Below are 27,691 nucleotides of genomic sequence, written 5' to 3' on the forward strand. Positions count from 1 at the left end.
TTTATATACTTTTAATGTAGTATATAAAAAATATGAAAAGTTTTCTTACACAAGTCAACTAGTGTTCGGCTCGTCTCATTTAGGGACGAGCCGAGCTCAAGCTAGGCTCGCCTAAACACGAGCACGAGACGAGCCCCGAACATGCCCTGTTCGTCGTTTCCCAGCCCTACCTCTCTCTCTCTCTCTCTCTCTCCGCCCGCAAAATTCGTTCATTCTCTTATTGGATTTTTCCCTCGAGAACTCATTTCGTGACGCTGGTTCAGTGATTCATTCGACAGGGGGAATGAAGGGCATCCTGAGCACTCTCTTATCAAAATCAGCCGCTTCTCTAAGGTACACAGTGCACCCACCCACTTTCTTCCTCACCAAAATGCTCATATACTCAGAATGCATCCGTTCTTATCCTTCTCTATTAAAATCAATCACGAAACAATCTCGAATAGATAGAGATTATCATGAATCGTGCCACCTTCTTCGATTCATTTGATTGTGATATTCCACTCAATAGTTAGAGGTTGAAGGAAACTCAATTGTTGGACTTGATTAAACCATCCCAAATTCATTCTTGAATCAAGTCTGACCTAACTCCTCACAGACCATTGATACGAATGGATGTGTGTTAAATGGTGTTGCCCAGATGCTATTCTCTCACGACTGTGATACCATGTTGGTCAATTCTGTCAGGCAGCTGGAGAACGATGTAGAGACCGTGATAAAAGTATTGCAGCCGGGGCCTCTGGGCGTCGTGGAGCACAAGTTCTCCGGTGCCGAGATACGACAGGCGAAGGCTACCGTTCATTTGGCTATCGAAAACTGGAAGAGGAACACAGCCCTGGAAAACAGGCATGGATTCTTAAAGCATTCGGGTGATGGAAGCTCAGCCTGACTGATGTAACTTTTCCAGTTCTTGCTTTACTCTTAAAATACCTCGAACCATAGAATGTTATAACATTTACTGATACAATTAAAGAAGAAAAACATCGCAAAATAGTCTTTTTAGGAAAAATTCTGCAGAGAATTTCATTGTCAGGGAATCTTGGAAGGGAAGTTTTGTAGCAACAGAGTAGTGAAGCCTGTGTTACCATTCATAAAAGTCAGTGCATGGCTTGGTTGTTATATCATGCTTTAGTTAGTTCTGCCATGACCATGCTGTGGTAAGATTGCCTATACTCCAATATATTCAAAGAGTTGAGGCTACTTTGTTCAACTAGCTCATGAATCAATATATGTTTTAGGAACTTTTCTGTTAAAGTTCATTGTTGACCAGTATAGATGAATGAATGTCGAGTAATAAATATACATGCTACATAATGTTCGAGGAAGTGGTTTGTTCAGAACTTTACATCCGCATGCATGCTTAGAGCTTGAATTGGCCTACTTATCTTGCGAGATCAGGAACTTCTACTTTGGTTTCTCTTGTAAAATGTTTTTATAATTCAAGTTGAACAATTGTAAATAAAATCAACAGTCTATTGTAAGAATGCCAAGAAATGGTAGGTCATAGATGATTCACTTTATCAGAAAATTTTTACAAGTGACAAATGGAAAAAGTTTCACCCTTATAATTTCTTTTTTCAATCTTCACAAAGGGATGCAAATAACTGACTTCCTAGAGTTATGACAGCAGTCCTTCCCCCACTATCTATCAAGCTTCAAGATTACCAAGTGCATTTCTGGGGGCCTTTGCAACTAGGATTGATGCATTGCAGTGTTAGGTGAAGTTCTTTCATTGCCTCTCTCTTGAAATTGCCACTCAGACCACGGGTACGTTCAAAGTTATCTGAGTCCATGCCCTGCTGCTCAAATAAGTTGGAAGTTTCTTTGGAGATTGAGAACATACATGGGTATAATTATGAATGAACAACCAAAACCTTATTTTTTCTTTGATGGACAAGCTGAGCTTAGTCCGAACAACCAAAACCTTGTTTGTTAATGTGTACTGATTTTATTATGATGGTTACTGTTGGCTGTTTGGGCAATGATTTGGGTCAAAATAAAGGGAAAAAAAAGGATCTACTCAGATGGTACCAAAAAGTGACTCAGGGTTCTGGTGAAACCATAGTGATTGCCTGCCATGTGCTACAGAGGGTGCGTCTGACTTTATCTGTTTTCTTGCATCTTTTGCATGCATATTTCATGGGCCAATGGGTGCAACCTTCTTGTTTCATGGATAGACTTCCTAGCATTAGTCTTTCCTACCAGTCTACCACAAGTGCAAGGTCCTAACCAGCTTTCGTCAAGAACTACTGTTACTACTACTACTGCTAGATTTTCCATGAAAATGAAGTTCTAGCTTGCTGAAATCGTGAATAGGCTTCTTCCTGTCTTGAACAGGAGTCACTTCCTTATTTGGTTTTAGTTGATGCAATCTCGCATGTTCTGCCAACTGGGCTCACAGATTGATCCTTCTCCAGTCATGTAATGCATCCTGCTGCACCATCAGTTCCCTATCCAGTCTAGCAGGCTCTTGATTGTCTATGCAATTATCAACATTGTCTAATTTCTTTTTTACAGCATGCAGGAATATGGTTCCTCTTATTGGGAGGAGTGAAAGGAGGCTTATTAATGTCACTGGAAAAATCAAAAGTATGCTAAATATTTGCAGTAACTATTACCAGTACTTCCTAAAGTAGTTTTCAAGCACCTGATATCTTCCTCGCATGATGCTTTTTCTTGCACTTTCTTAAACAAAATTTTTCATCAATTTTCTCTGCTTTACAAAATTTTCCTTAAGGATCCATAAGTCCTGCTTCAGTTATCCATATCTTTTCCTGCATCAGCAGGCTATTCTAGCAATCCTTGCATTATTTTGCATTCCTTTGACAAGAAAACTTTATTAAGTGGATGGAACTTGATTTTTCGCAACCACAATTTCTATATGATCTCTATTTCCCCCAATGTTGTCAGAAACAGTCTGACTCGGCCAAATCAGCCGATTCAATCTGAATCGGTCCTCAGTCATTTCAATCCAATTTGTTTTAATATTTTTAAGGGGTTAAAAACATTGTTTAATAAATTTTAACTATTTTTTATTGTTTAACAACACGTGTCATCTGACGGTAAAAAGTTGCTGATTCACAAATGATTCGATTAAGGGGTTTTTTAAGAAAGTGAATCGATTTTAACATTACTTTCCCCCACTCAAGGGCTATTGCCACCATATGCCTCTCCAATAGGATGAAAATCAGGTTAAGTTTAGACCCAGGTCCAAAACTGGATCCAACTCAAACTGTCTGATCTGGTAGTATATTACCCAAACCCAGGTTGGATTTATGGATTATTAATGAATAGGTTCAGGTCTATTTAGATTCAGAAATAATCAAGTAAATGAATATGGGCAAGCATGAATTGAAGCATATTCAACCCATTTGCGTCCCTACTCTCCCATCCCATGGAGATCTCCTTTTGTTAAGACTGCTTCAAGCCTGTTAGAACTAGCACTGCCGATTCATTAGTTACAGACAAGATAAGAGAAAGAAACTTGCCAAGCTTAGGCTACTGTCTTTTGTACACCTTATGAATTGTGTGTGTGTGTGCGTGTGTGCATGCACGCATGTGTGTTTGTCTGTGTGTACACATCTATGCATTCACTTTATCCATTGTGGTGAAAATCAAATAGGTTTAAAATTGGAAGCCTTTTGTCATTTCTTGATACGGTTCCTACATTGCAGTGGTTGTTTTTGTTGCTAATCAAACCATAAGGTTAATTTAGACAAGAAGGCACACAGACTTTTAATGTAACACTTTGATTTGGGACCTCTAGAGTTTACACAGAAAAAACATGGCTAAATTTTTTAGCAAATAAGAACTTTAACTTACAACTGTAGTGGGCTATAAGCTCTTAATTTGAGTTTAGTTTTTGACACACCACACAAGGTTGTATGTTTAAATTTATTTTTTTTTAACTCTTTCAAATGCTCACTCACACCAACTATAACACTAGGTCAGTTATACCAGTTATAGTCATCTATGAGCGTAACAACTTGCCTAGAACACTCTAATTCTTCAATGTTAGTCATACTATGAATATTAATCATCAGATCACCAGGCATTGCAGTGAAACAAAAAAAAGACCCTATTGATAATTAGTTGAGTGGTCAGGTTCAAACTCAATATCGGTATGGTTCATGCTACATCCTAACCATGATAGCTTTCAACCCTCCATGGTCGTCTAGAATCTCAAATACGATATGTATATAACCCTAAGTCACATTTTAAGTTCATTACATTGAACCTTATTCTCAAACTTATATTTTACTTATTCTCTTACGAGTGATATCGTGAAACGATCACGAAGGATCTTATTCTCAATCTCAGGATGACATTAGGGTTAACACTTGTATCATACTAAGCATGTAACGATGTATAGTCTCTATATCGTTAAATCACCAGCGGCCCACTAGGGGTTATGCATGCTAATCTCAATGTAACAATTTACATGACATGAATAGAATAAAGAAACTCAAGTCTAATCGAAATTTTATCACAATGCATGTTATTATGTAGATATGCTATCACAAAAATAATATCTTTCTAATATACATGACATATCATAACTAATATGTGCATATAAAAATCTCAATGCAATGCATGGTCATTTTACACATATCATGTTCACACTCAAGACTCATCTTTCTAATCATGCTAATACACAATATCAACAATAATATGCAACGCATAAAGATTTATTCACAACTAAGATTACTTATAATATCTCTTACCTCGAATACGAATGATGTGCTCTGATCGCAATCGAGTCTCAAGAGGCTCTAACAGTAAGATCTGATCATCACACAAGTATGTTCGTATTAATACACATAATTTCTTATATTTTGACAAAATTATCAAAATACTTCTTCTGAGTTGACTCATCCGACCTCAATTTGTGTACTCCTGATTTGACCAGAACCAGAGTACAAGAAGATTTCCCTCTACTATACGAGTCCAATGCGCCAAACCTCACTCAATTCTGAGTTCAAAGTGCAAAGTTATGCCTATTTTACTTAATCGAATCTTGGGTACACACGAGGGTAATTTGGTTATTTCAACTCTTATGATTTGACCTGACTCGTTCTAGGTCAAAACATATTTGGTCTAAGTGTAGAGCACTAGGTTTACTGAACCTAGTCTCAACCCAACTGGGTTTTGTTCAAAAACTCAATTGGATTCTCAAAATTCATACTTAATCACAAACTGGATCCAGATCAATTTTTTATCTAGATTCAAAACTATCAGACTGGATCCAAACCCAGAACTGGGTCTGGATCCAGAACTGATCCATCCAACTATGAGTTGGATCTAAGTCTGAATCCAAAACTGTTAGATTAGATCCAAATTCAGTTCTGATCTGAATCTAGAATTGTCAAACTGCATCCAAACCCAGTTTTGATCTCGATCCAAAATTGAACCATTCAGTTGGATCCAGATCCAGTTATAATATGGATTCAGATCTGTCAAACAGGATCCATACCCAGATTTATCTGGATCCAATTTTATTTGGATCAGTCCAGAGTCACTGGATCGAACGGGATCCAAATTCGGTCTAGTCTAGATCAAACCGAATCCAAACTGAGAACCGAGACCCAGTCAAACCTAACTCAGTCTGGTTTACACTCAGACTAGTTTGATTTGACTGAGTCAGTCTGAACTTGTTTGGTTTGATTCTGACTGGTTTGACCCAATTTCTTTCTTTACTTACCTGGTTCGGTCTGGGTCACACTCCAGACCGACCCGGTCTTATAATATATACAAAAATGAAAGGGGGGGCGACAACCTCATTCGACCCTCACCCTTCCTCTTTGTTGCAGAGGGGCCGACAACCAAAGACTACCCTCTCTCTCTCTCTCTCTCTCTCTCCGACAACCAAAGACTACTCTCTCTCTCTCTCTCTCTCTCTCTCTCTCTCTCTCTCTCTCTCTCTCTCTCTCTCTCTCTCTCTCTTGCAGAGTATTGTTTTTCTTTACTGCAACTCACTGACAGACATGGTTGTCGGCCCTCGAATCGATCGAAAAAAGCAAGAAGATTGCGTACCTGATGTCACCGGTGGCGATTTTGGTAAGCCTCTCCTCCTCTGCCACTCATTTTTTTTCTTTCTTTTCACCTCTCTCTCTCTCTCTTAATTGTCGATGGGTGCAGTGTAATGCTCCAAAAATGCCAACTTAAAAAATCATGGGTTTTTAGGCAAAACTTTTTTTTTGTAAGATTGTGCAAAGCGGAAAATAAAAAGGGGAAATAGTTGAAAATCTTTAAATGGATTATAGATAGAGTTTGACACTTTACAAGATGAGCTTTCCATTACAAAATTGAGACAATTAGATTTACAATCTTTTAAAAAAAATCTCATAACTTGGAACACTTTCTAAAATGACCATCCAGAATCACAAGAGCCTTTTAGAAGCATGAGTTCAGTCCTCAAAACGCATCAGCCCCCACCGCACCACCTGTACCCCATAAAACGAGGTGAAAACTCTTGCGAGTCGGTGAGATAAAACCATAACTTACCATAAATAAAAAATTTAAAGCAACTAACATACTTAATTAGAATCATCATTCATTTGTAGCAATTAACATTTGAGCAAATATGACCATAAGCACGAAAAATATAATTTTAATTAGCAGAATTAACACTAAGCAGTGAGTGCCATCATCATGTAACAAACATGCATCTAAATTCCCGCTCAAGTGTAATTAAGCAATTAAACAGTGAACTAAGCATAAATCATTCAACCAATAAGTCAGCAGTTAGCAAATTAGTTTAATTGTTCTGTCTTGATTACTTCTTCGGGTATGCGAAGAAAAACATCATATCTATGAAAAATACTGTCGGTGTTTATTATTCTATTAAGTGTGATAACCGAGATACCTACAGACCAATTAATAAACCTCATGTGAGCGGCCAGTAGCCGAGAGAACTATCGCATAGGCAACAGATTGCAACCCATACTATTGCAGTAGTTGAGGAATACCATTATTAGCAACCTCGACCTCCCTAACTCTGAGTGAGTGGAGGCCACAAGGATGTCATTGCTCCTCAAAACATGTAAAATCAATCGATTACTCAGGGTTGTACCATCCACCCTCTCTAAGGTGAATCGTTTGTGAATGGGGCTATTGGGCAGTTTATTTTTTTAGGCTTAGTCAGTAATCATTCTCTCCTTTCGAGATACTTAGGCATAATTTTTGTGTGTTCCCCGCGGAGCAACACGAACATCTTGACAAGGTCAGCCCACCCATTCACGTGCTCTAGCATATTCGAGTCAAGAAGAGCACTTCGCCTGTGAAGGTGATAGCAACACATTATTTCAAGGGTGTATGGCATTTATAAACAAGTGAGTTCAGCTCACGAAATGAGTCCAATGCCCAACATAACTGGTCATAGAGTTTTAGCATACAACAAGATCTCAAATCAACATTTCATACCCCTACTGTGGTGCTCCAAGTCTTCTTTTTCGTTTTGGGACATATCAAATGTCAAAAGTGTAACATGCTTCATGAGTTATGGAACGCACATGATTCTATTCGAGCATGTATTGGATGTTATGAAAACAAATTTCAAGTTTACGACACTTAATAAATAGACATGCTTAATTTAGACAGTTTACTTCAGTGATAGGATGTGCGAACAGTGCATGTGAATTTTTTTTTCTTTTTCAGAGTCTATCTAGCATGTTGCAATCATTCCAGAATTTCTAGATTTCGAACATGTCATATCAGCAAGATAAATATTGTTCCATACATACTGCCATAAGTGTTAAACATGCACAACATTGCAGCAAGTGGGGTGCTGCCATATGCGTAACATCAAGTGGGAAGATCGCAGCCCACAAAATGTTGCCATGCATGCCAAATCTTCAGGGAACTTGAAACAAGAAAGGTGCTACCACAAGCGTCATCATTACAAGAATTTGCAGCAAGCAATGTGCTGCCATAGAGCACCGCTTCTGCAGAAATTTGCACCAACAGGGTGCCGCCAGCAAGACCGTTTTTGCAAAAAAATGGCAACAAGTGAGTGCTGTCATAAACGTGCAATCATACAAAAAAATGCGGTCTGCGAAGCGCTACCATGAAATGTCATTTTCTACAAGAAAATACAATAATAAGAGGTTGCCACAAAGCGACATATTTGGCATAAAAAGGGCTGAAAAGGGGTCCTTAGCAAGACGTCGGGTTGCGCCACAAGGGGCTGTAGCCAACATGCGGTTTGTGCAAGACGTCGGTTGCACGGTCCAACTGGAAGACCTTTCTTTCACTCGCCCGAACTTAGGAAAAATTCTGGTCTCGCATGCGTGTGTAAGCCATTATGTCCAAGGCACTCGATTGGGGTTTGGATTGCGAGGCCAAGGATGAAATACATATTGTCTTAAGCCTGGAAGGACTAGGTGGGATTCAGACCAGACAACCCTGAGAGAAAGACATGCAGCCAAGTTGTTGGACGCTAACACATACAGACCTTTGCTGGATTGGACCATACTTCTAAAACACTACTCTGATACCAAAAATTGTAATGCCCAAAAAATGCCAACTTAAAAAATCATGGGTTTTTGGGCAAAACTTTTTTTTTGAAAGAATCTTTCTAAATTCTTGCAAAACTCAACTAAACACAGGTGTGCATCCCATTCATCCTGCCAATTGAGCATATAAGCTCACATCATGTCTTCTAACGTCTGAATTGTTCTTTCTAACTGTCCGTCAATCTGAGGGTGAAAAACAGTATTGAACTTCAGTTTTGTCCCCAATACTCACTGCAATTGTCCCCATAGTCGCAACACAAATCTCGGATCACGATCCGAAATGATCGACACTAGTACACCATGTAGCCTTACGATCTCTTGGGCATACAACTCAGTCAGCCTCTTGAGAGTTTGGCCAAGTTGTACGTTCGAGATCGTAAGACTACATGGTGTACCCATGTCGATCATTTCGGATCGTGATCCGAGATTTACGTTGCAACTATGGGGACAGTTGCAGTCAGTATTAAGGACAAAGTTGAAGTTCATCACTGCTTTTCACCCTCAGATTGATAGATAGTCAGAAAGAACGATTCAGACGTTAGAAGACATGTTGTGAGTCTGTATGCTTGATTAGCAGGGTGAATGGTATGCACACCTTTGTTTAGTTGAGTTTTACATGAATTTAGAAAGATTCTTTAAAAAAAAAGTTTTGCCTAAAAACCCATAATTTTTTAAGTTGGCATTTTGGGATGTTACAACTTTTGGTATCAGAGCAGTGTTTTAGAAGTATGGTTCAATCCAGCAAAGGACGAAGTCGTGTTAGATTGGACTATACTTCAAAAACACTGCTTTGATACCAAAAGTTGTAACGCCCCAAAAATGTCAACTTAAAAAATAATGGTTTTTTAGGCAAAACCTTTTTTTTAAGATTGCACAAAGCGGAAAATCGAAAAGGGAAAATAGTTGAAAATCTTTGAGCGGGTTACAGATGGAGTTTGACACTTTACAAGATGAGATTTCCATTACAAAATTGAGACAATTAGATTTACAATCTTTTATAAAAAATCTCACAACTTGGAATACTCTCTAAAATGACCATCTAGAATCACAAGAGCCTTTTAGAAGCATGGGTCCAATCCTTAAAATGCATCAGCCCCCACCAACTATATCTTCCTCCTTGACGTTGGACCTCCTCCCCATTTGCTAATGTGTAGGGTTGGGTACCGTTTGGGGTACAGGTGATGCTTGACAGGCGGTGCGGTGGGGGCTTATGCATTTTGAGGACTTGACCCATGCTTCTAAAAGGCTCTTGTGATTCTGGATTGTCATTTTGAGAAGTATTCCAAGTTGTGAGAATTTTTGTAAAAGATTGTAAATCTAATTGTCTCAATTTTGTAATGGAAAGCTTGTCTGGTAAAGTGTCAAACTCCATCTATAACCCGCTCAAAGATTTTCAACTATTTTTTCTTTTCGATTTTTCGCTTTGTGCAATCTTAAAAAAAAAAATTGCCTAAAAACCTACAATTTTTTAAGTTGGCATTTTTGGGGCGTTACATGGAGGGCTCACCGTGAAGGCTCTTTATAGGGCCTTTATGATGGGTGAGGATAAACCTCACCCCTCACGATCGACGGGTGGGGGGTGAGTTTATCCTACACACACACCGGTCGGGTGGTTTTACAATTGTTGTGTATGCATGCTAAGAGATAATGAATATGCTCACACGAATGTCTATGAAAAACAAAACAAAACAATGTATTGGATATTTTATGGAATCTCAAGAGTGGAATGATTTTCACCATTAAAGCTATGTTTGGAAGCCTTGCAATGGGATGGAAACACGGTTTCTGTGTTGCCAAAATACCGTTTTGCCAACGTGTGATGTTGAGAGATGGAGTTGCCAAAAATATCCTCTCGTGAAAGGTGTTGAAATGTGGTGTGGATCTGTCAAACACCAGTCCCAACACGTTGTTTCAGAAATGCTTCTGCTCCCAAACAGAAAGAGAGTCTCTAGAGCATGGCGAAAATCACAACACAACCTCCGATTCAACGCTTCCAAACATATCCTAAATGCTACTTGTGAGGCAATAAGCTTAGTGTCGGTTCATCAATTCCATATACATCAGGGAACCCGGCAATAGGATGCTGGATTGCAATAATTTTGAGCCACCAAATTCCAGGCATTAGGACTTATTTCCACTCCTACTAACCAAGCAAGCTTCGATGAAGTGCTTTGCCTCATTCACAATATTTTATATGATGACCATGTGCTGTCATAAACAATTCTCTTTCATCCGTACAAGATGTTGCAGTGTGTACTTTTTTTTTTTAAGTCAAGCTGGGTTTAGGGGAACCCCTACCAGAACAACAGCCGCCCCATGTGGCTGAGGGATTCGATCCTGGGCCTTCAGCTTGACACAGGACCCCGCTTACCACATGGGATACCACCTCGGTGGTGTTGCAGTTTCATGATACATATCGTCTTGAAAAACTTCATGACTTTAGTTGATGATGAGATTTGTAGCAATGCAGTAAACTGTTCACTGCGTGCAGTTGTCTTAGGTTCTGCCCTGCAAGAATTCACACTTGGGGTGACCAAATGCACCCTCAAAACTGCTTCAACTTCTGCGTCATAAGCCCAAAAATTGGAGTGACGCAATGACTGAAAATTGTGAGCCCAAGTTCAGTTTATCTCTGTACTAAAAAAGAAAGAAAAAGAAAAGCCCAAGATGAGATTACCAAGCATGAACGCAGAATAAGCTTCATCTAATTGCACAGAATTTAAGAGACTAGTATCAGATGAAATTTCCAATCAGGGAAATGGCGCATATTCATTCACAAGTACTGATGATATTTTGAACTTAGCCCAATGAATTAGTGTTATTTCTGAGTTCTCTCTCTCTCTCTCTCTCTCTCTCTCTCAGTTCCTACAACAGCTATCCAATTAAAAACGAGTGGACTTAGAGGAAAATCGGATTTCCAGCTTGGATGAAAAAGTTCGGTGGCCTCTAAGAAATTCTGTTTGATATGTTCAAATATTCCAACAATGATACAGAAACATCACGGAGTAAACCCCAGAGCACTCAAACTTGCAAAAAAGATCTCTTCAGATTGTCACCGTTTTTTAGCATGATAATCATTATTAACTTATTATTTACAGAACTTGAGAAGCAAACTACACACATGCAAATTATAACTATACAAAGGACCACTCTAGACACAGCACCAACAGCCGATTGCCTCACTAAACTGTGATTCATGTACCAAAAGTGATCAGTGGACATTTTCTGGTACCAAGAGGGCTTATTCTACAAACAGCTGGTGTAGATGCCACCAGCCATGGTTAAAAAAAACTGAGGACGTGACAGCAGAAATACAACAGTAAATCCCAGCAGTTTGCTTCAACTGTGGCTTCAAGGTGACCAAAATGACTTCATCCTATGCGTAATGCAGAAAGATCATCGCCCTCGCTAAAGACTAACTAGAACCACTCTGCCATGCATTTTGGGTAAAACCCAGTCTGTGATGCGACTATAGAAAGAGTCTGTAACTCTTTCTGAACCTTTCGCCATTCATAAAATACAGGACATGCAAGCGACGTCATTTCACCCCACTTTCTGTGATCCAGTCACCACCACCACCACAGTGCCTGCATATCTGCATCGAAAAAATAAGCAATCAGAAATATTAGCTAGAAACAGAATACTGTAATTCAACACACTCATATGCCCTATGTAATTCACACAACCCATAGAAACAGGGCTTTTGAAACAGTACAAGAATTCCTTAAGCAGGATGAATGACCAACTTCAGTGCCGAACAATCTTATGCAAGGACAGATGAGAGGCACTAAGCTATAACCATCACCCAGGGAGACAAAGTAGCTGAAATTCAATATTGACTGAATGAATCTTTGTAGTTTATGATTTCCAAGCAAACCAAAGTTTTAGCATCATGAACGAACACTGGACTTTGGCAGGGCCCGAAAAAATTTGATCAGCATGGTTCAGGTGATTTGCCCAACTATGACTTGAAATCAGGCAAGTATACCGCCCTCTGGTCATGTTACTGCATAGATAGGTTTTGATACACAAATCTGGAGCCAATTCTGGCACTACCAGCAAGGGAAGGTCAATTGAACTCATGACTCTTCATCCCAAGACAATGTCACTCAATGTGTCACAGAGAACCTATAAATTGAAGATGGCTAGTTGAACACAACCCTTCATGAGTTTCTTAAACTATAGGTTCCAACTCTTAAAAGTACATAGCATAAAAAAGACTACCCATAAAAGTTTGTGCATCAAATGGTAGCAGGTTTGTGCATCAAATATCAGCAGAATCAGAGATGAAAAACTTACAGCAGCTAAGTGTTGGATATCGCGTTCCATCTTCACAGTTCTTCCAGCCATGCATATGGCAACTATGGGCCCCTTTTTGGAACAATTGTCACATACAAAGGTTCTTGCTTGGATGCTCTCTCCACATATGGTACAGTGTCTTGATGTATAGTAATTATCTATTCTAGTTCTACTCACCTTCTTGTAGATCATTTGCTTACAACCAACTCCATGTACTGCATAGCGCTTGGCCAAGGTCGGCCAGACTGGACGTGGCATTTCCGAGAACCACAGGTTGAAGTCCACGCCAAGAAATCCAAATACTCTTTGCAAGGCAGGGATAATCTGCTTATTAATATAGTACAAATCGTTCAGTGTATATGGGGAATTAATATCCAAAACATCCAATGGATCAACAACCAAGCCAATCAGCCGAGCTCCAGGTTCCCCATGGACCACAATGTATGGCATCTGCTCACCGTAGCGTGGTTCTGCCCTAGGATCAGCTCTCATTGCTTTCATGGCAACAATTGCTGCCGGTGGGAGTGAAGAAGCCCTGGAACTGTAAGTGCCCAAGCGAACCTCTTTGGAAAATATGAAGTCCTGAAGTGACACCTTACCACATAAAATCCTCGTCCACTGCCGCTGCAGATATTCCTTAACCTATGAAGTTGCAAACACCAAAGACCTGAACTTAGTAGAACATCAATTTTGCTAATTAACTTTGAAGTCCAAAAGATCACAAGCATTACTAGAATAAACACACACAAAATAAAAAAAGGGCGGTGGCATGAACGACTTCAATTGGACCACTCTATTCTTAAACTTGGACGTCTATGAACAGCTACAAAATTGAGGAGAACTCTAGACAAGTAGTCATTAGGAATAATGCCCTAAGCATATCAGTAAGAGCATAACATATACAGTACATGACTGGCTAATTCTGAACATCCTAGTCATAATGAGCAAACTGTGTAAGGCACATGGATGAAAACATTAAACCCAGTTAAATCAGCCAGCACACAAGAATGTGTCATCACAAGATCCCTTGTGCAGTATGCAGACGAAGAAATGGAGTTAAAAGACCAGTCATCCCCAAACCATAGAGCATATATCATGTACTGTATCATTAAAATTTAGGCTCTATGGGCTCTTGCATGCATAGTAAAAATCCAAAAGTGCCTGAATCCTGTAAATATGTGAAAGCAATAAGGTATTTTGCATTTGGACATAGATTTAAGAGGGTAGGGGGGTAAACAAACTTGTATTTTGTAAGGGGTTACCCAAGAAGACTCCAGATCCATGACAGGATTCAATGACTTCATTACGTTAAGCATCTCTTTCTACATCAACAGTTTTTTCTTGTTGGCATTTTGACAACCTCATGTCCGCCACCAATGCCAGTATTTGCTAGCAAACATAATGGAGGAATCCTCATCTCCGCCTTCCCCAACTTCATCTTCTCCACTGCCTTGCTACTACGAATGCCCGGCCTCCACCAACTATGTCAACACGACAGCTCCAAAGGATTAATCCATTGACACCCCTTCCCTCATTTGCTTTTATTATTTCGTTTTTTTTTTTCAAGCCTTGTTGAATAGGGTTTTTGCTAAAATAGAGCATGTGCATGGATCTAGATCTGGATCCAGATCCAGATCCATACTCACGTCAATCCTTTTAACTATGCAGCTGACGTCTTTCTCATTAATGGCATTTATGTAATATGAATGTTATGGTGTGATATTTTAGTCTCCATTGTAAAAACTTTTTAATGTAAAGAGATTAGGGCTTGGAGGCTGAGTTTTACGTTTGCCGCCCCAGCCATTGTGCATCTCCCTCTCTCCCTTTTCTCTGTTTCTTGTGCAGGCTGAATAGACCCCTCACGACATCTTATATGGTATCAAAGCTTCGATTGCGGAACCCTACCAGAAGCATGTTCAACGAGATCTGAAGAAGCAGGTTTTAATTCATCTTTGTTTATTCTTCTTCTTCCTTTTTCTTGTTTCCTCTTTGATTTCTTTTTCTTAAATTTCTGTCGTGAATACTCGTTTATTCTTCCTCTTCATAGTATTCTTCATTATCAACATCATCTGCCTCTTCTTCTTCACCATTAACGACTGTAACTTCTTCTTCACCATCAACGACTGCATCTTCATCTTCTCCATCAACGACTGCATCAACATCATCCCTCAACGACTGCAGCCTCTGATTCTTTTTCTTTGATTGCAGCTTCTTCCTCTGATTTTTTTTTCTTTCTTTTTGTGGGTTTTTCTTTCTGCAATAAATCTTTACCTCCATTCTGAATTTGTTAGCTTGGTGCTATCCGATTCTTTTTTCTAAGTCAAATAAATTCTGGCCGAAATCTAAGTTGTGAACCTTTTGCTTCCCATATTGTTGAAGTTTTTTTTTTATTGTTGGACGTTCATATCAGTTTTTTTTTATACTGTTATCGTAGTCTAGCATTCACGTTCATATCAATTTTTCCACAAAACTATATTGTTGTCCTTTCGCTTTTTCAATCAGTAGTACAATTAGTGTTTTCTGTGCAACGTCTATGGGCAGATTGTAACAGTTTATACTCTCAATTCTGAAACTCAAAAAAAAAAAGGAAGAAGAATTTCCTTTCAAGGTATTGGTTGCACAAGTACATGTTTTATTGAAGCTCGGCTGATTGATTAAGTGATCTCAAATCAGTTTGTTTCTTTTCATTCGTCTTGTTTGCTTATTCGTTGTTCCATTGATATGGATTACTCCTCGTCATCCGGTCCCTCTGCAAATTTCTTGAATCAGCTCATTACAGAAAAGCTTACTCATTCTAATTTTTTGACATGGAAGAGACAAATACTTCCGTTTATATGGAGTCAGGATCTCGATGAACATCTGGATGGTTTTGTTCATGTACCACCATGGCTTATTTTGCAGGAAACCAAGGATGAGAAGGGTGACACAATTACTAAATCTGTTAAGAATGCAGAGTATACAGCTTGGAGGAAGCGGGATCAGTCTTTGGTTGCTTATATTACGTCAACACCCTCTTAAGAAGTGTTGGCTACTCTTTCGGATGATTGCACTGTGGCAGATCTATGGAGTAAGTTGTCTCAGACATACTCTCAGATATCATAAGCCTGAGTTATGTACTTAAAAAATGAGTTTCAAAGTTTGAAGAAAGGCTCCATGACAGTTATGGAATACATAGGCCGCTTGAAGAGTATTACTGACCAATTGGTTGTTATTGAAAGTGTTATTTCAGATAAAGATAAAGTACAACTCCTTAATGGATTGGGCCCTGATTTTGACATGTTTACCACAGCTTTGTCATGTCTTCCCCACTTGGCCAACTTTGACGACCTTTAAGCGAAACTTCTCCAGCATGAGATGATTATGAAACAAAGGGCAGAAGGAAATGAATCAGCTCGTTCTCATTCAGTTTTGGCCATGGACACTTCTGTAGGTTTTGGACGAGGGAATGGAGGGCATCAAAGAGGCAGAGGCCGAGGACGTTTTGGGCAAGGAAGACGTGGTATCTTGCCTACACCTAATATTTCAGGTGTTTTTAATGCAGAGAATCAAAGGAGAGTGCCCACTTGTTTCTTATGCAACAAAAGAGGACATGTGAAAGCTGATTGTTGGTTTAATCTGCAGAACAGAGGAAAAATAAACAAAATTGAGAATAAGTCAAATACTACTGTAGACACGAAAGCGCCATCTACATATGTGCAACAACTTTTGTTATCAGCATTGTCACATATGACGATCAAGCAAAATGAACAAGGAGAATGGTATGTTGATTTCGGTGCTACCACACATGTCACGAGTAATGTGGGTAAGTTATCTCACTTATTGCCTTATCTTGAAAAAGGTAGTATAGTTACGGGAGATGAAACTTATCACTCCATTAGTCATACTGGCAGTGCGCATATTCCTATGTTAAAGTCCTCACTTCACGTGTCCAATGTCCTTCTTGCTCCTAATATTAAAAAAAACAATGTCTCTGTAGCTAAACTTGTTGACGATATGAATTCTTCAGTCGAATTTACTCCCTCTTCTGTTTATGTTAAGGATCTACGAACGAAGGAGACGTTTGCTAAGAGGGAGCGACGAGGAAACATGTTCGTCTTCAAGGAGATTCCCTCAATTCCAGTTCTCCAGTTGAAGTCGTCCAAGCATTCTTTAGTGTCTTCGTCTTCAAAGTCTTTGTCTTTCACTCCATTTGAAGTTTTTAATTCATCTTATTGTAATAAGCCAGATATCTGGCACAGTCACTTGGGACATTGTAGTCGGGGTTTTGTTGAAAGTCTTGTATCTGATGGTCTTCTTCCAGAGTCTAGTTTATGTTCCTCTTTAGAGAATAAAAAATGTCCATCTTGTGAACTCTGCAAAAGTCATGTTGTTCATTTTCATATTATTAATAAAAGAGCTTCAAAGCCATTTGAAATTGTTTGTTCCGATGTTTGGGGACCCGCACCTATTCCTTCTCTCTCTAGCAGTCGTTACTATGTTATCTTTATTGATTCTTATTTCCATTATACTTGGATATATTTATTGAAACATAAACATGAAGTTTTTCAAATATTTCGAGAATTTCATTCGATGGTCAAAACAAAATTTTCCTGTGATATTGTGCATTTACAGTGTGATGGTGGAGGTAAGTATTCATCAAACGAGTTTATTGCCTTTCTTCGGGATAAAGGAATAAGTCGACAGGTTTCTTGCCCCCATACCCCTCAACAAAATGGGGTTGCGGAGAGGAAACACAGACATATTGTTGAAAGTGTGATGAGCATGTTACATGACAGCAATGTGTCCATTAGTCTCTGGACAGAAGTTTTTCACACATCTGTTCATGTCATAAATCGTCTTCCTATGGTCCTTCTGGATCGAAAATCCCCTTATTATATTTTATTTGGGCAACATCCCTCTTATGATGAGCTGCGTGTTTTTGGTTGTGCATGTTATGTGCATATTGATTCATCTTTGCAAAATAAGTTTCAGGACAAGATCGCTAAGTGCAGATTTGTTGGGTATGCGGATGAATACAAAGGCTATCGATGCTATGACCCTACTACAAAACGTATTAGGACCTCCAGGAATGTTGTTTTTGATAAGCAAAATTTTTACATCAATGACTTTGAAGAGTTGCTATCTTGAGAAGTAGAGGTATATGATCCATGGATGAGCACAAATCTTTTTGCTAATACAAAAGAGACATGTTAGGCGACTTATCCTTCCTTCGATTTGAGTAGGGAGTTGGATGACTAAGAGATGTATGTTGAGCCAACTTCAGTTGAGCCACCTCCAGTTACATGCTTCTTTAGACAGATATACACTAGAAGGGACATAAATACAAGACCGAAGGATGTGGAAATCATCTCTAATGCTTCGGATCAAATGTTGTCACGCATCAGGCATCCTATTCAGCGATGGGTGAGTTATGAGACATTTTCTCATGATTTTCAGTTGTTTCTGTCACCCACTTGTTTTAATCAAGCTCTTCAATCCTGTCATTGGATTGAGGCTATGAATGAAGAAATTGAAGTTCTTCATGAGTGCCAGACTTGGAAAATAGTACATCGGCCAGAAGGAAAGAATGTAGTTGACTCAAAATGGGTTTATAAAACAAAATATAAGCCCGAACGAAGTATTGACAGATATAAGGTGTGGCTTGTTGCTCGGGGATTCACACAACAATATGGTGAAGATTACGATGAAACTCTTAGTCTGGTAGTCAAATGGGCACAATTCGTGTAATCATATCCTTAGCAGTCGACCGAGAATGGAAGCTTAGCCAGATGGATGTTAAAAATGCATTCTTGCATGGAAATTTAAAGGAGGAAGTATATATAGAGCAACCTCCTGGGTATGCCGAGAAGGATCCTACTGCCCGGGTGTGCAAGCTAAGGAAATCTCTGTATGGGTTGAAACAGGCGTCTTGTTCTTGGTTTGAAAGTTTCAATATGCAAATTCAAGGGTATGGTTTTAGATGATGCTCTCTGGACCACTCGCTCTTTACTTACCAGAAGACAGACATCGTTACATTTCTTCTTATATATGTTGATGACATTGTTATCACTGGGAGTTCAGATAATCATGTGCAAGACGTGAAGCGGTTTTTGATGAAAACTTTCAAGATGAAAGATTTAGAGGAGTTGAAGTACTTTCTTGGTGTGGAGGTTGGCAGACAAAAAGACACATTGACACTCATGCAACAGAAATACACTCTTGATCTTCTGGAAAGAGCCGGGATGACGAGTTGTAAACCAGTCAACACTCCGAGTGTATTACATCAAAGGTTGAGTTCTGAAGATTGTCACCTTTGTGTCAACCCTACAACGTATAGAAGCTTTGTAGGGATGTTGCAGTATTTGACCTTTACCAGACCTGATATAGTTTATGTTGTCAATCAGGTAACCCAGTTTATGCATGCTCCAACGGAAGGTCATGTGGAAGCTATGAAGCACATTCTACGCTATTTAAAAGAAACTATAGGAGACAGACTTGTTTATCGCAAGAACGATAACCTACATAAAGGACATGAACTCATCACTTATACAAACACAAATTTGGCAGGGGATCCAGATGAGAGACGATCTGTCTCTAGATATTGTGTATATATTGGACACAATTTAGTGTCTTGGAGCAGTAGAAAACAAAAGGCAGAGGCATGATCGAGTACAGAGGTTGAATAGAGGTCGATGGTTGCAAGCACGATAGAAGTTACATGAATTAAATATTTATTGAGTGATCTTGGGGAGACAACTATTCGATCATTTCTTCTATGCGACAATCAAAGATCAATAAACATTGTGTGTAATCCTATTCAGCATAGCAGAACGAAACATATTGAGATTGATCAACATTTTATACGGCAGAAAGTCGAGATGAAAGAGATAGAACTACATCATGTTCGAACAGAAGATCAAGTGGCAGACTTGTTTACCAAAGGGTTAACAACACGTCAATTTTGGCAACTGAAGAGCAAGTTGTACATGCTCCAAAATCATGTACAACTTGAGGGAGGGTGTTAAAATAGAGCATGTGCATGGATCTAGATCTGGATCCAGATCCATACACACGTCAATCCTTTTAACTATGCAGCTGACGTCTTTCTCATTAATGGCATTTATGTAATATGGATGTTATGGTGTGATATTTTAGTCCCCGTTGTAAAAGCTTTTTTATGTAAAGAGATTAGGGCTTGGAGGTTGAGTTTTAAGTTTGCCACCCCAGCCATTCTGCATCCCCCTCTCTCCCTTTTCTCTGTTTCCTGTGTAGGCTGAACAGACCCCTCAGGATATCTTATAGTTTTGACACCCCACAGACCTAAGATGCAGAGGCATTCACCTCCCGAAGAGGCACACGCTTGAACTGTGAGATGTACACCTCAGTACATTCTGTGCTGGATGGAAAGATTTGAGGCATGGTGCCTGCACCTCACCTCGAGGCCATGCTTCATGCCCCGACGCAACCAAGTTTAACAACATGAAGACAATGAGAAAAATTTTTATCTAAGTTTTCAAATGAGATGTTTCTTGTTGTTTTCTACCTGATTATCCAAGAATTCAAATCACATAGAGTTCAATTTGATCTGGAAAACGGATTTGAAATCCTCAAGCTCTTCTGTGATGACATCAACAGTTAGACTACTGATAGAAGCAAAAAGTAGTATACAAAAACTTTGGAAGAAGTTTTTCCACTTAAATCCACCAAAAGAAGCAACAGAACTGACGCAAATACATCATGATGCATGAACACCACTCAAATACCAAAAGCCTGTGAATCTTAAAAATGAAAAAAGAAAAAGAAAAACAGAGAGAGAACGCTAAGCTCATTAACCACACATCTGTGTGTGTGTATGTCTATCTATATATAAGCAACAAATAGTTGTAAATCCATCTCCAGCCATTCTACACGTTGCACTTCCAGGAGAAAACATGTATACAGCATATAAACAGGAATGTTAAAAAACTCTTACACTAGATATGTCCTGTGATTCGAAAAAAAATCGCAGTGACAGCTCTAACATCTTTGCAACAGCTGGGCATGTATCCCGCCGGAATGTCTCAATTCCTTTGGCATCAAATATAGGTTTTGTTGGTCCTAGACTTTCATAGCTATAACCAACATAGCGTTTCTTAGTGAGAAGAAAACATGAGTGATAAACCTTCTCCATTTTCAGTGTTACAGGGTAGGGATTCCTTGCAGTTATTGCTGCTGCCATCTCTTGCCCAATTGTGAATGATTCTTCCAGTGTCCGACCCTTAAGGAGGGCAAACATGCTTCACAACAACAAAAAAAAGCACTTCACAACCAAGTCCAGTTCTCAAAATTAGTACAAACAGAGCAATTTATTAGTAATAACCTGTCTGTATCGCCATAAATTAGTCTAGCATTCCACTTATCCTGTGAGTTTATAAAAGAGATTGCCTTCTCAAGCGTTCAGTGGCCACATTGTACAATGCTATCTATAAGCTCTGCACATGGCATCCGACCACTCAAGCCAGCTGCTGCGTAACCATATGTTACATTTGCTATCAGTTTCAGAGCAAGCTGCCTCGCATCAAATATCTGTCAGGAGAACTCATCTTTTCAAATAAAATACAAATAAACCGAATGTCGTATCAAATAAAACACAAATAAACCGAATGCCAAGTCACAATATTTCAAGGACAAGATCCGAGTTGCAAAATCAAGGCGTTGAACCCTTTGAATGACTGGTTGTCTGTATCGGAGGAGCCATGTAGTTATCGTGAGAGACGATCCGAACGCTGAAAACCTTCGACTCACTTTCCTGTGACGCCATTTTCCGACGAAACTAGGGCACGTATTTACCATGAAGCAAGAAGACGGCCCCGGTGCCCCCCACTCTGCTTCGTACTTGGAATCTTTGCCTCCCTTTTGGGGTATTTATAGTCGAAGTGATGGAAGGGGGTGAGAGATGAGAAGTTAGCTTCCAAGGAAAGCGTCCGTTGTTCTTCCGTCTCGAATCGTTACGCTAGGCTCGGACTTCTTTGAGACGGTACACGACTAGGCGAGTCGGCTTCGTCTTGGCGTGGTGCATGCTGGGAGCGGAGCGTGACAAGTGCAGTGTGACAAATATAGCGATATTTATGAAAATTAGTGAAAATATCGCAATAATTTATCTGAACTTTTTTAACAGTAATTTCTCGCGATATTTTCAAAATATCACGGTGTTTAATAAAGACATAAATATCATGTTTTAAATACGATATCTGTGTTTTCAACGGCTATTTATCGTGGAAATTTGAGTGCTTTTATTCTTTATAATTTTTATTGGTATTTTTTCATAACAAATATATTTAAAAATAATTTTTTTATTATTGCTTATATTTTGCCAACAAAATGTGAGGTTTTCAAAAACTTTTTATTTCTCGTGAGTTTTTCGCTATCCATGCTTGCCGTTTCATAATTTTATCACTATACCAGGTCAGGTGCACCATACGCCTTGGGATGTGAACGGTTTGGATGTGACAAATACCAAATCTCACTAATTGACGATATTGGTTAAACAAATTCTGATTTGGAAGGTGAAAGTTAAATCTGTTTTTTTTTTCAAAAAATAACTGTATTGTATGGATACTTTGACTCGATTATTTAAAAACCCTATAATTTTTATTATTTTTTCGATGTCCAAACTCACAAATATCCGACATCATTAGGTTTTTTTTATCCTTCTCAGCTGTATTGCCCGTAAGTCTAACTCTCACTTAAATCAAGAATCGCATTTTTTTATGGTGACTCACGAACTCACATAAATTTATTTGTAATCTTTTGTTGAAACTGAAACCATAAAAATCGCAAATATCCTATGCTTTTGCATATACATCAATATTTCGCATAAATATTTTTATGAAACTCTACTTAAACTGTAACCACTCAAATTGCATATATCATACATTTTAGCATATAATTCATGATTTCATATAAATACATTTGTGACAATCCTATTGGTTCGCGAAAATCCTTCTGTTTCGCAAATGAATTGGGTATTTACAATTTTAATTGTTTTAGTGGTTATGTAAAACAATAAGATTTTTGCGAAATAGTAAAAAAAAAATTAATATATTTATGTAAAATCATGAGTCATATGTAAAAACATATAATGTATGCAATTTAAACATGATTGAAAACATATAAATATATAAACATTCAAATGATTTGAAAACATCTAAACATATAAGCAATGACATTATATATAAATCATTCAGTAGTACTTTTATTTGAAATATTCATATCTTTTAATGACACTCAAATGACTTTATATAAAATTCATTCGTAGAAACATTCAGTCAATGACATTATATACAAATCAATGACATTCAAAAGATTTTACATAAAAAATCATTGATAAAAACATTCAAATGACATTACATACAAATCAATGACAATCAAATGACTTTATATAAAAAAATGTTCATAGAAATATTTAAATGATATTATATACAAATCAACGAGTTATAATATTGATATTCGAATACATACAACAAAATAAATGAATATTTGCAGTTAAAGATGTTGTGATTGCCACAATCATAGCTCCTTGGTGACCTTGTTTGCGTTTTCTATAAAAACAAATTGAGTACGTATCATATCCTCTTGAGTATGTGTCATATTCTTCAGCATTCAAATTTGTTCAAGTGCAAGGGTCAACTCTTTCTTCGATCCACTTACGGTCTTTTTGTGCTTCTCCTTAACTTTTTTTCTTTTCTTGAAAGACTCTCTTTGTTGTTAAAGAACATGCAACCTGATGGGTGGTTACAACATCGTTATTGCTGGCACATGCCATAGATGACAAGTCGATGTCTTTGGCGCCTTCATGATCCAAGTCTTCTAGCAGTTCGATATACGATATATGAACTGACTTCTCACCAGTGTCGATGAATAAGCATGAAGCAAAGAAGTATAACAATAGTGTTCTAACTGTCATATTCACCTTATTATCGCCCTTTCCACCTTATACATGGTAGTTTTGTCTTCTTCATCCTCGCTTTACTGAGGGTCATAATAGCTCTTCAGCCATAAAAACTTGATATTATCATTTTTAAACGCATTATCAATTGTTTGCAAATAAATATCACACAAGTACTTGAAATCTCCCTGCCGTTGTCTACTAATTGTCTCCCTATGACACTTTAGTCTGATGATTCATATCATATCCTCTAATGTGATGGTCATCTCAACATCTTCAAACTGAAATGTGTTGGTTGTCGGATTCTAAAATTGCATGATGGCTTTTAAGATGAGGTGACTGATGTTTCATGATATGATTTCCAAGAATTTGCAAAAATGCATTTGATCCAACAATTCATTCGCTTTATTCATTAATTTTAAAAATCATTGGTATGCTTGGTTTGAGTAGAATCGGTGCATGCTGGAAGTTGGCTCTCTTGAATCAACTAGCTAAGAATCCTGTAATCTAAATTAATTTTACTAAAATCAGTCAATTTCAATGAATTTCAATTATTTAATGTATATATGTATAGTAGCAATTTCAAGTGCATTCATGGATAGTAGCAATATATATGTATATATATATATATATATGTATATATATATATATAAATTTAATCAATGAAATCAGTCAATTTCAATAAATTTTTATATGTTTGACACATACATTAAAAATTAATTAATTACATTCATGCATAGTAGCAATATTAAAACAATCAATTATTGATTATATATATTTATAGTAGTATTTTCAATTTCAATTTTAATTGCATTCATAGATAGTAGCAATATCTGTCCATGAGCATCAGATCTTATTTTTTGTCATGATCTCTTCATCAAAGCTTGCACTTTTTCCTTTGCATGGAGAGCAACATCAGACTTCAGAACGGTATTCGCATCCAATTCAACTACATGACCCTCACTTACATCTACTTCTTTTAGAGGGTCCACATTAACCTCAACCCCTTGGTTAGGTACCTCTTGCACCCTCTCACTGCTGCCATTGCAGATGGCCAAATCTCCAACTTTAGTTATCTGGGTATTGAGGTTAGCAACAACCTTAGTGCCAGCCAATGTGTCACCCTCCCTCCTTAGATGCTTTCGAGACGAGAGATAATATTATGTATACAAACTACTCATTTTTTTTTATACATTTTGCCTTAGATACATACCACTTTGAAATTTTTAGTTGTTCATTGCACGACAATTCAGGTTTTTATTCCAACTCTTTGTTTGAGCACAACTGTATGTAATTATCAAATGTATGTTTTTTTGAAAAACATCAAACACTTATATTTTTTGCTTTAGATGTAAACCCCAGCTCTCTACCCACTTATGCACACTAAGTCGTGCTACCAAATTATCATGATGACTTAGTTCATAGTTTTTCATTGGCTTTTGTTGTTGTACTACAACAATAAAAGATGATGTAGGTGTGAACATCTTCATTGTTTTCTTCTTATTAGCTATATTATATTAATAAACAAATTCAAATTTTCCTACAATAACAAGATAGAAAATATTAAACAAGCATTGCAAAAAACAAACAAACTACTTGCATTTTAAAAAGCATAAAAAAAAGAAACATTGTGCTTACCGAAAATATTGAAAAGCATTTCATTTAAAAAAAAGAAAACAATATTTGATTAAACCATTAAGCAAAATTGAACAGTGTTTGATTCAACTGTTAAACAAAAGAGAACATTGTGCTTACTAAAAAAAATACAGCGTTGATGGTTCAATGCCTCCTATAAAATGGATCAGTGTTTGATTCAACTGTTGAACAAAAGGAAACATTGTGCTTACTGGAAAAAAATACAACGCTGATGGTTCAGTGCCTCCTATAAATAGTTGTTGCAAATAGTTGCTAGAAGGAATGTAGGTTGAGGACAAATGACAAAAAAAATATTAGACTATGCAAAAATAATCAGGTTGTGGACCACAACGGGTTTATATATAATTCGAGAAACCCGATACCTAATGAGCCCAATCTTAAAAATCATGGCCCAAACTTGTCCCATGGTAGGTCGGGTCAGCTTGGCCCAACGGGCCATCTAGCGTGTTGCCCACCCCTATTGACATTTTTATCATTCTCACAAGCAAACTTATTGATGTTCGTGAGTGTCGCAACATCTCAATAACAAGGTGATTCACATGAAAATTTTACATACCTGATAAAATGTGCAAAAAAAAAAATGTGAATGCGGCCAACTTGAATCCCAACATAAGAGTTTTGCAATTGAAATGTAGGTATCTTTTGATATTTGCAATTCTGGTGCAAATCTTTTAGAATTTAAAACTTCAAACTCAGCATATTCACATCATACATTTACAGATGTCTAGATCTTCATGCAAATACCATACGAACCTCCGTTAACTAAAAACTCACGTAAAGTCATGATATTCGCAAGTATGACTTTCACAAATGTATGTTGTGAATGTTCTTACATGTTTTATGAATTGATCTCAACAGGTTTGTGCTATACATTTGTGGACGTCCAGACTTTCACACATATACCATGTGAACCTCTTTTACCTAAGAATCACATCATGTCTGTTGACTCATATCCCTGTACAACAAAAGTGATTTCCATCTGCCATGTTCAACAAGAACTTTTGTCATTCACCATGCCCACTTTTTGTTCAAACATTAAAAGCTTTTTTTGGATGACAAAAACTTTTGTTGTCTGATATCTCAAATATTATAATAGGCCCCAAGACTTAGCCTTATTCTTAACCCAACTTTTTATGCAGGTTTCATGCATAGATTCATTGTCAATGCCCCTTTAAAAAGGCCCATCTGTTGTCTAGATTCATGAAACCTCAACCTATAGAATAAGCCTCACCCTACCTTCATTGAACCTAGTTAGATCTAACTAAGCAAGGTGACACCAGCCAATAGGAATCAACCATGGCATCATCAACCAACCAAAGTGTACCTTGAAGTCAATCCAACTAATCAGGAACTAGCTGTTGTGCAACAACCAAATATGAATGATTAGGACCAGGATCCACAATCTAAAAACTCCTAACCCATTATTAAAACCTATAAATATGGGGCTATACCTATGACCTGACCCATATAAATTATTCAGACCTAAATGCTAACCCGATATAGAAGGAACTCCCGAACCCCATCCTCACTTTATCCCTCTATAGCTACAATCTTGGACCCCTACGCATAGGTGCTACCAAATTCATTTCCTACACCATCACATCTACATGGAGGTGTTGTCAGACGATAGGGAGGCAAGTCTTAGATCACTATACATGCACCAGGAAGGAGTCATGTAAGGGAAAACTTGCAAGTTAGCCTTAAAGACTAAACAAACCCTAAGTCTTAAAAAGGTAATATCTAAATCTATTAGATTATTCATTGTTTAATTTTATTTTATGCTATTTTTTTATTGTCGACTGCATAAGTACTTATAAGCTCTCTTGACCTAAACTGAATGTTACATTGTTTTACTAAGAGTTTAGGATTTGGATTTGAAATTTTTTAATAGTAGATTTTGAGCTACAAAGGTCGAACTTGCCTCTCCTTTTGGCCCATCAGTAGTAAATAGGGCATTTTGTCTCACCCTAGAATCTTTGGTGGGTAGTAATTTGGACATGGTTTTAGACAATAAAATTTAAAAGTATTGTTTACACCGATATTTATTGTTTTAAAATATTGTCTAAATCAACGATATTTTGAAACTGCATTAAGAATTTTACCCTATTTCAAGATTTCAAAGGTTAATTGTACATGGGTTTATTGAAAGAGAACTCTCAAAAAGTAAATCCCTTGAATAAATTTTTAAGATATTTTCTTTAAAAGTTTCAGAAGAGGTTTGTATAATAATCTATTTTCTAAATTATATAATAAATTGTTTATAAAAATAATACTATTTAAATAACTGTTTCAAAAATAAACCTAACACTCTAATGAATTG

The 27,691-nt window shown here is 37.7% G+C and overlaps 1 protein-coding gene and 1 pseudogene across 2 annotated transcripts; one reads left to right on the forward strand and one right to left on the reverse strand.

Annotated features, from left to right (window-relative positions):
- Positions 1-208: 208 nt before the first annotated feature.
- On the forward strand, positions 209-1,705 carry LOC149839312 (uncharacterized). 2 transcript variants are annotated; one of them, XM_090004080.1, is made up of 3 exons: positions 209-333; positions 685-891; positions 1,625-1,705. In XM_090004080.1, the coding sequence occupies exons 1-2, from the start codon at positions 284-286 to the stop codon at positions 884-886; spliced, it is 252 nt and encodes an 83-aa protein (XP_089860206.1). In that variant the 5' UTR covers positions 209-283; the 3' UTR covers positions 887-891; positions 1,625-1,705. The 2 variants fall into 2 exon arrangements, with proteins under 2 accessions (XP_089860206.1, XP_089860205.1); XM_090004079.1 differs by lacking the exon at positions 1,625-1,705 and having other exon boundaries at positions 685-1,035.
- A 10,224-nt stretch (positions 1,706-11,929) lies between these two features.
- LOC149839313 (DNA polymerase zeta catalytic subunit-like) lies at positions 11,930-21,588 on the reverse strand (annotated as a pseudogene).
- Positions 21,589-27,691: the final 6,103 nt, after the last annotated feature.

The sequence above is a fragment of the Nuphar pumila genome, chromosome 4 (assembly GCF_984573655.1).
Source record: "Nuphar pumila chromosome 4, dmNupPumi1.hap1.1, whole genome shotgun sequence".
Classification (NCBI taxonomy): Eukaryota; Viridiplantae; Streptophyta; class Magnoliopsida; order Nymphaeales; family Nymphaeaceae; genus Nuphar; species Nuphar pumila.

What these genes read in the sequence shown, in the direction of transcription:
- LOC149839312 (XM_090004080.1), top strand. Translation starts at nt 284, where the DNA reads ATGAAGGGCATCCTGAGCACTCTCTTATCAAAATCAGCCGCTTCTCTA. An exon ending in AAATCAGCCGCTTCTCTAAG is followed by an intron (nt 334 to 684) that starts GTACACAGTGCA and finishes CAATTCTGTCAG; the next exon opens with GCAGCTGGAGAACGATGTAG.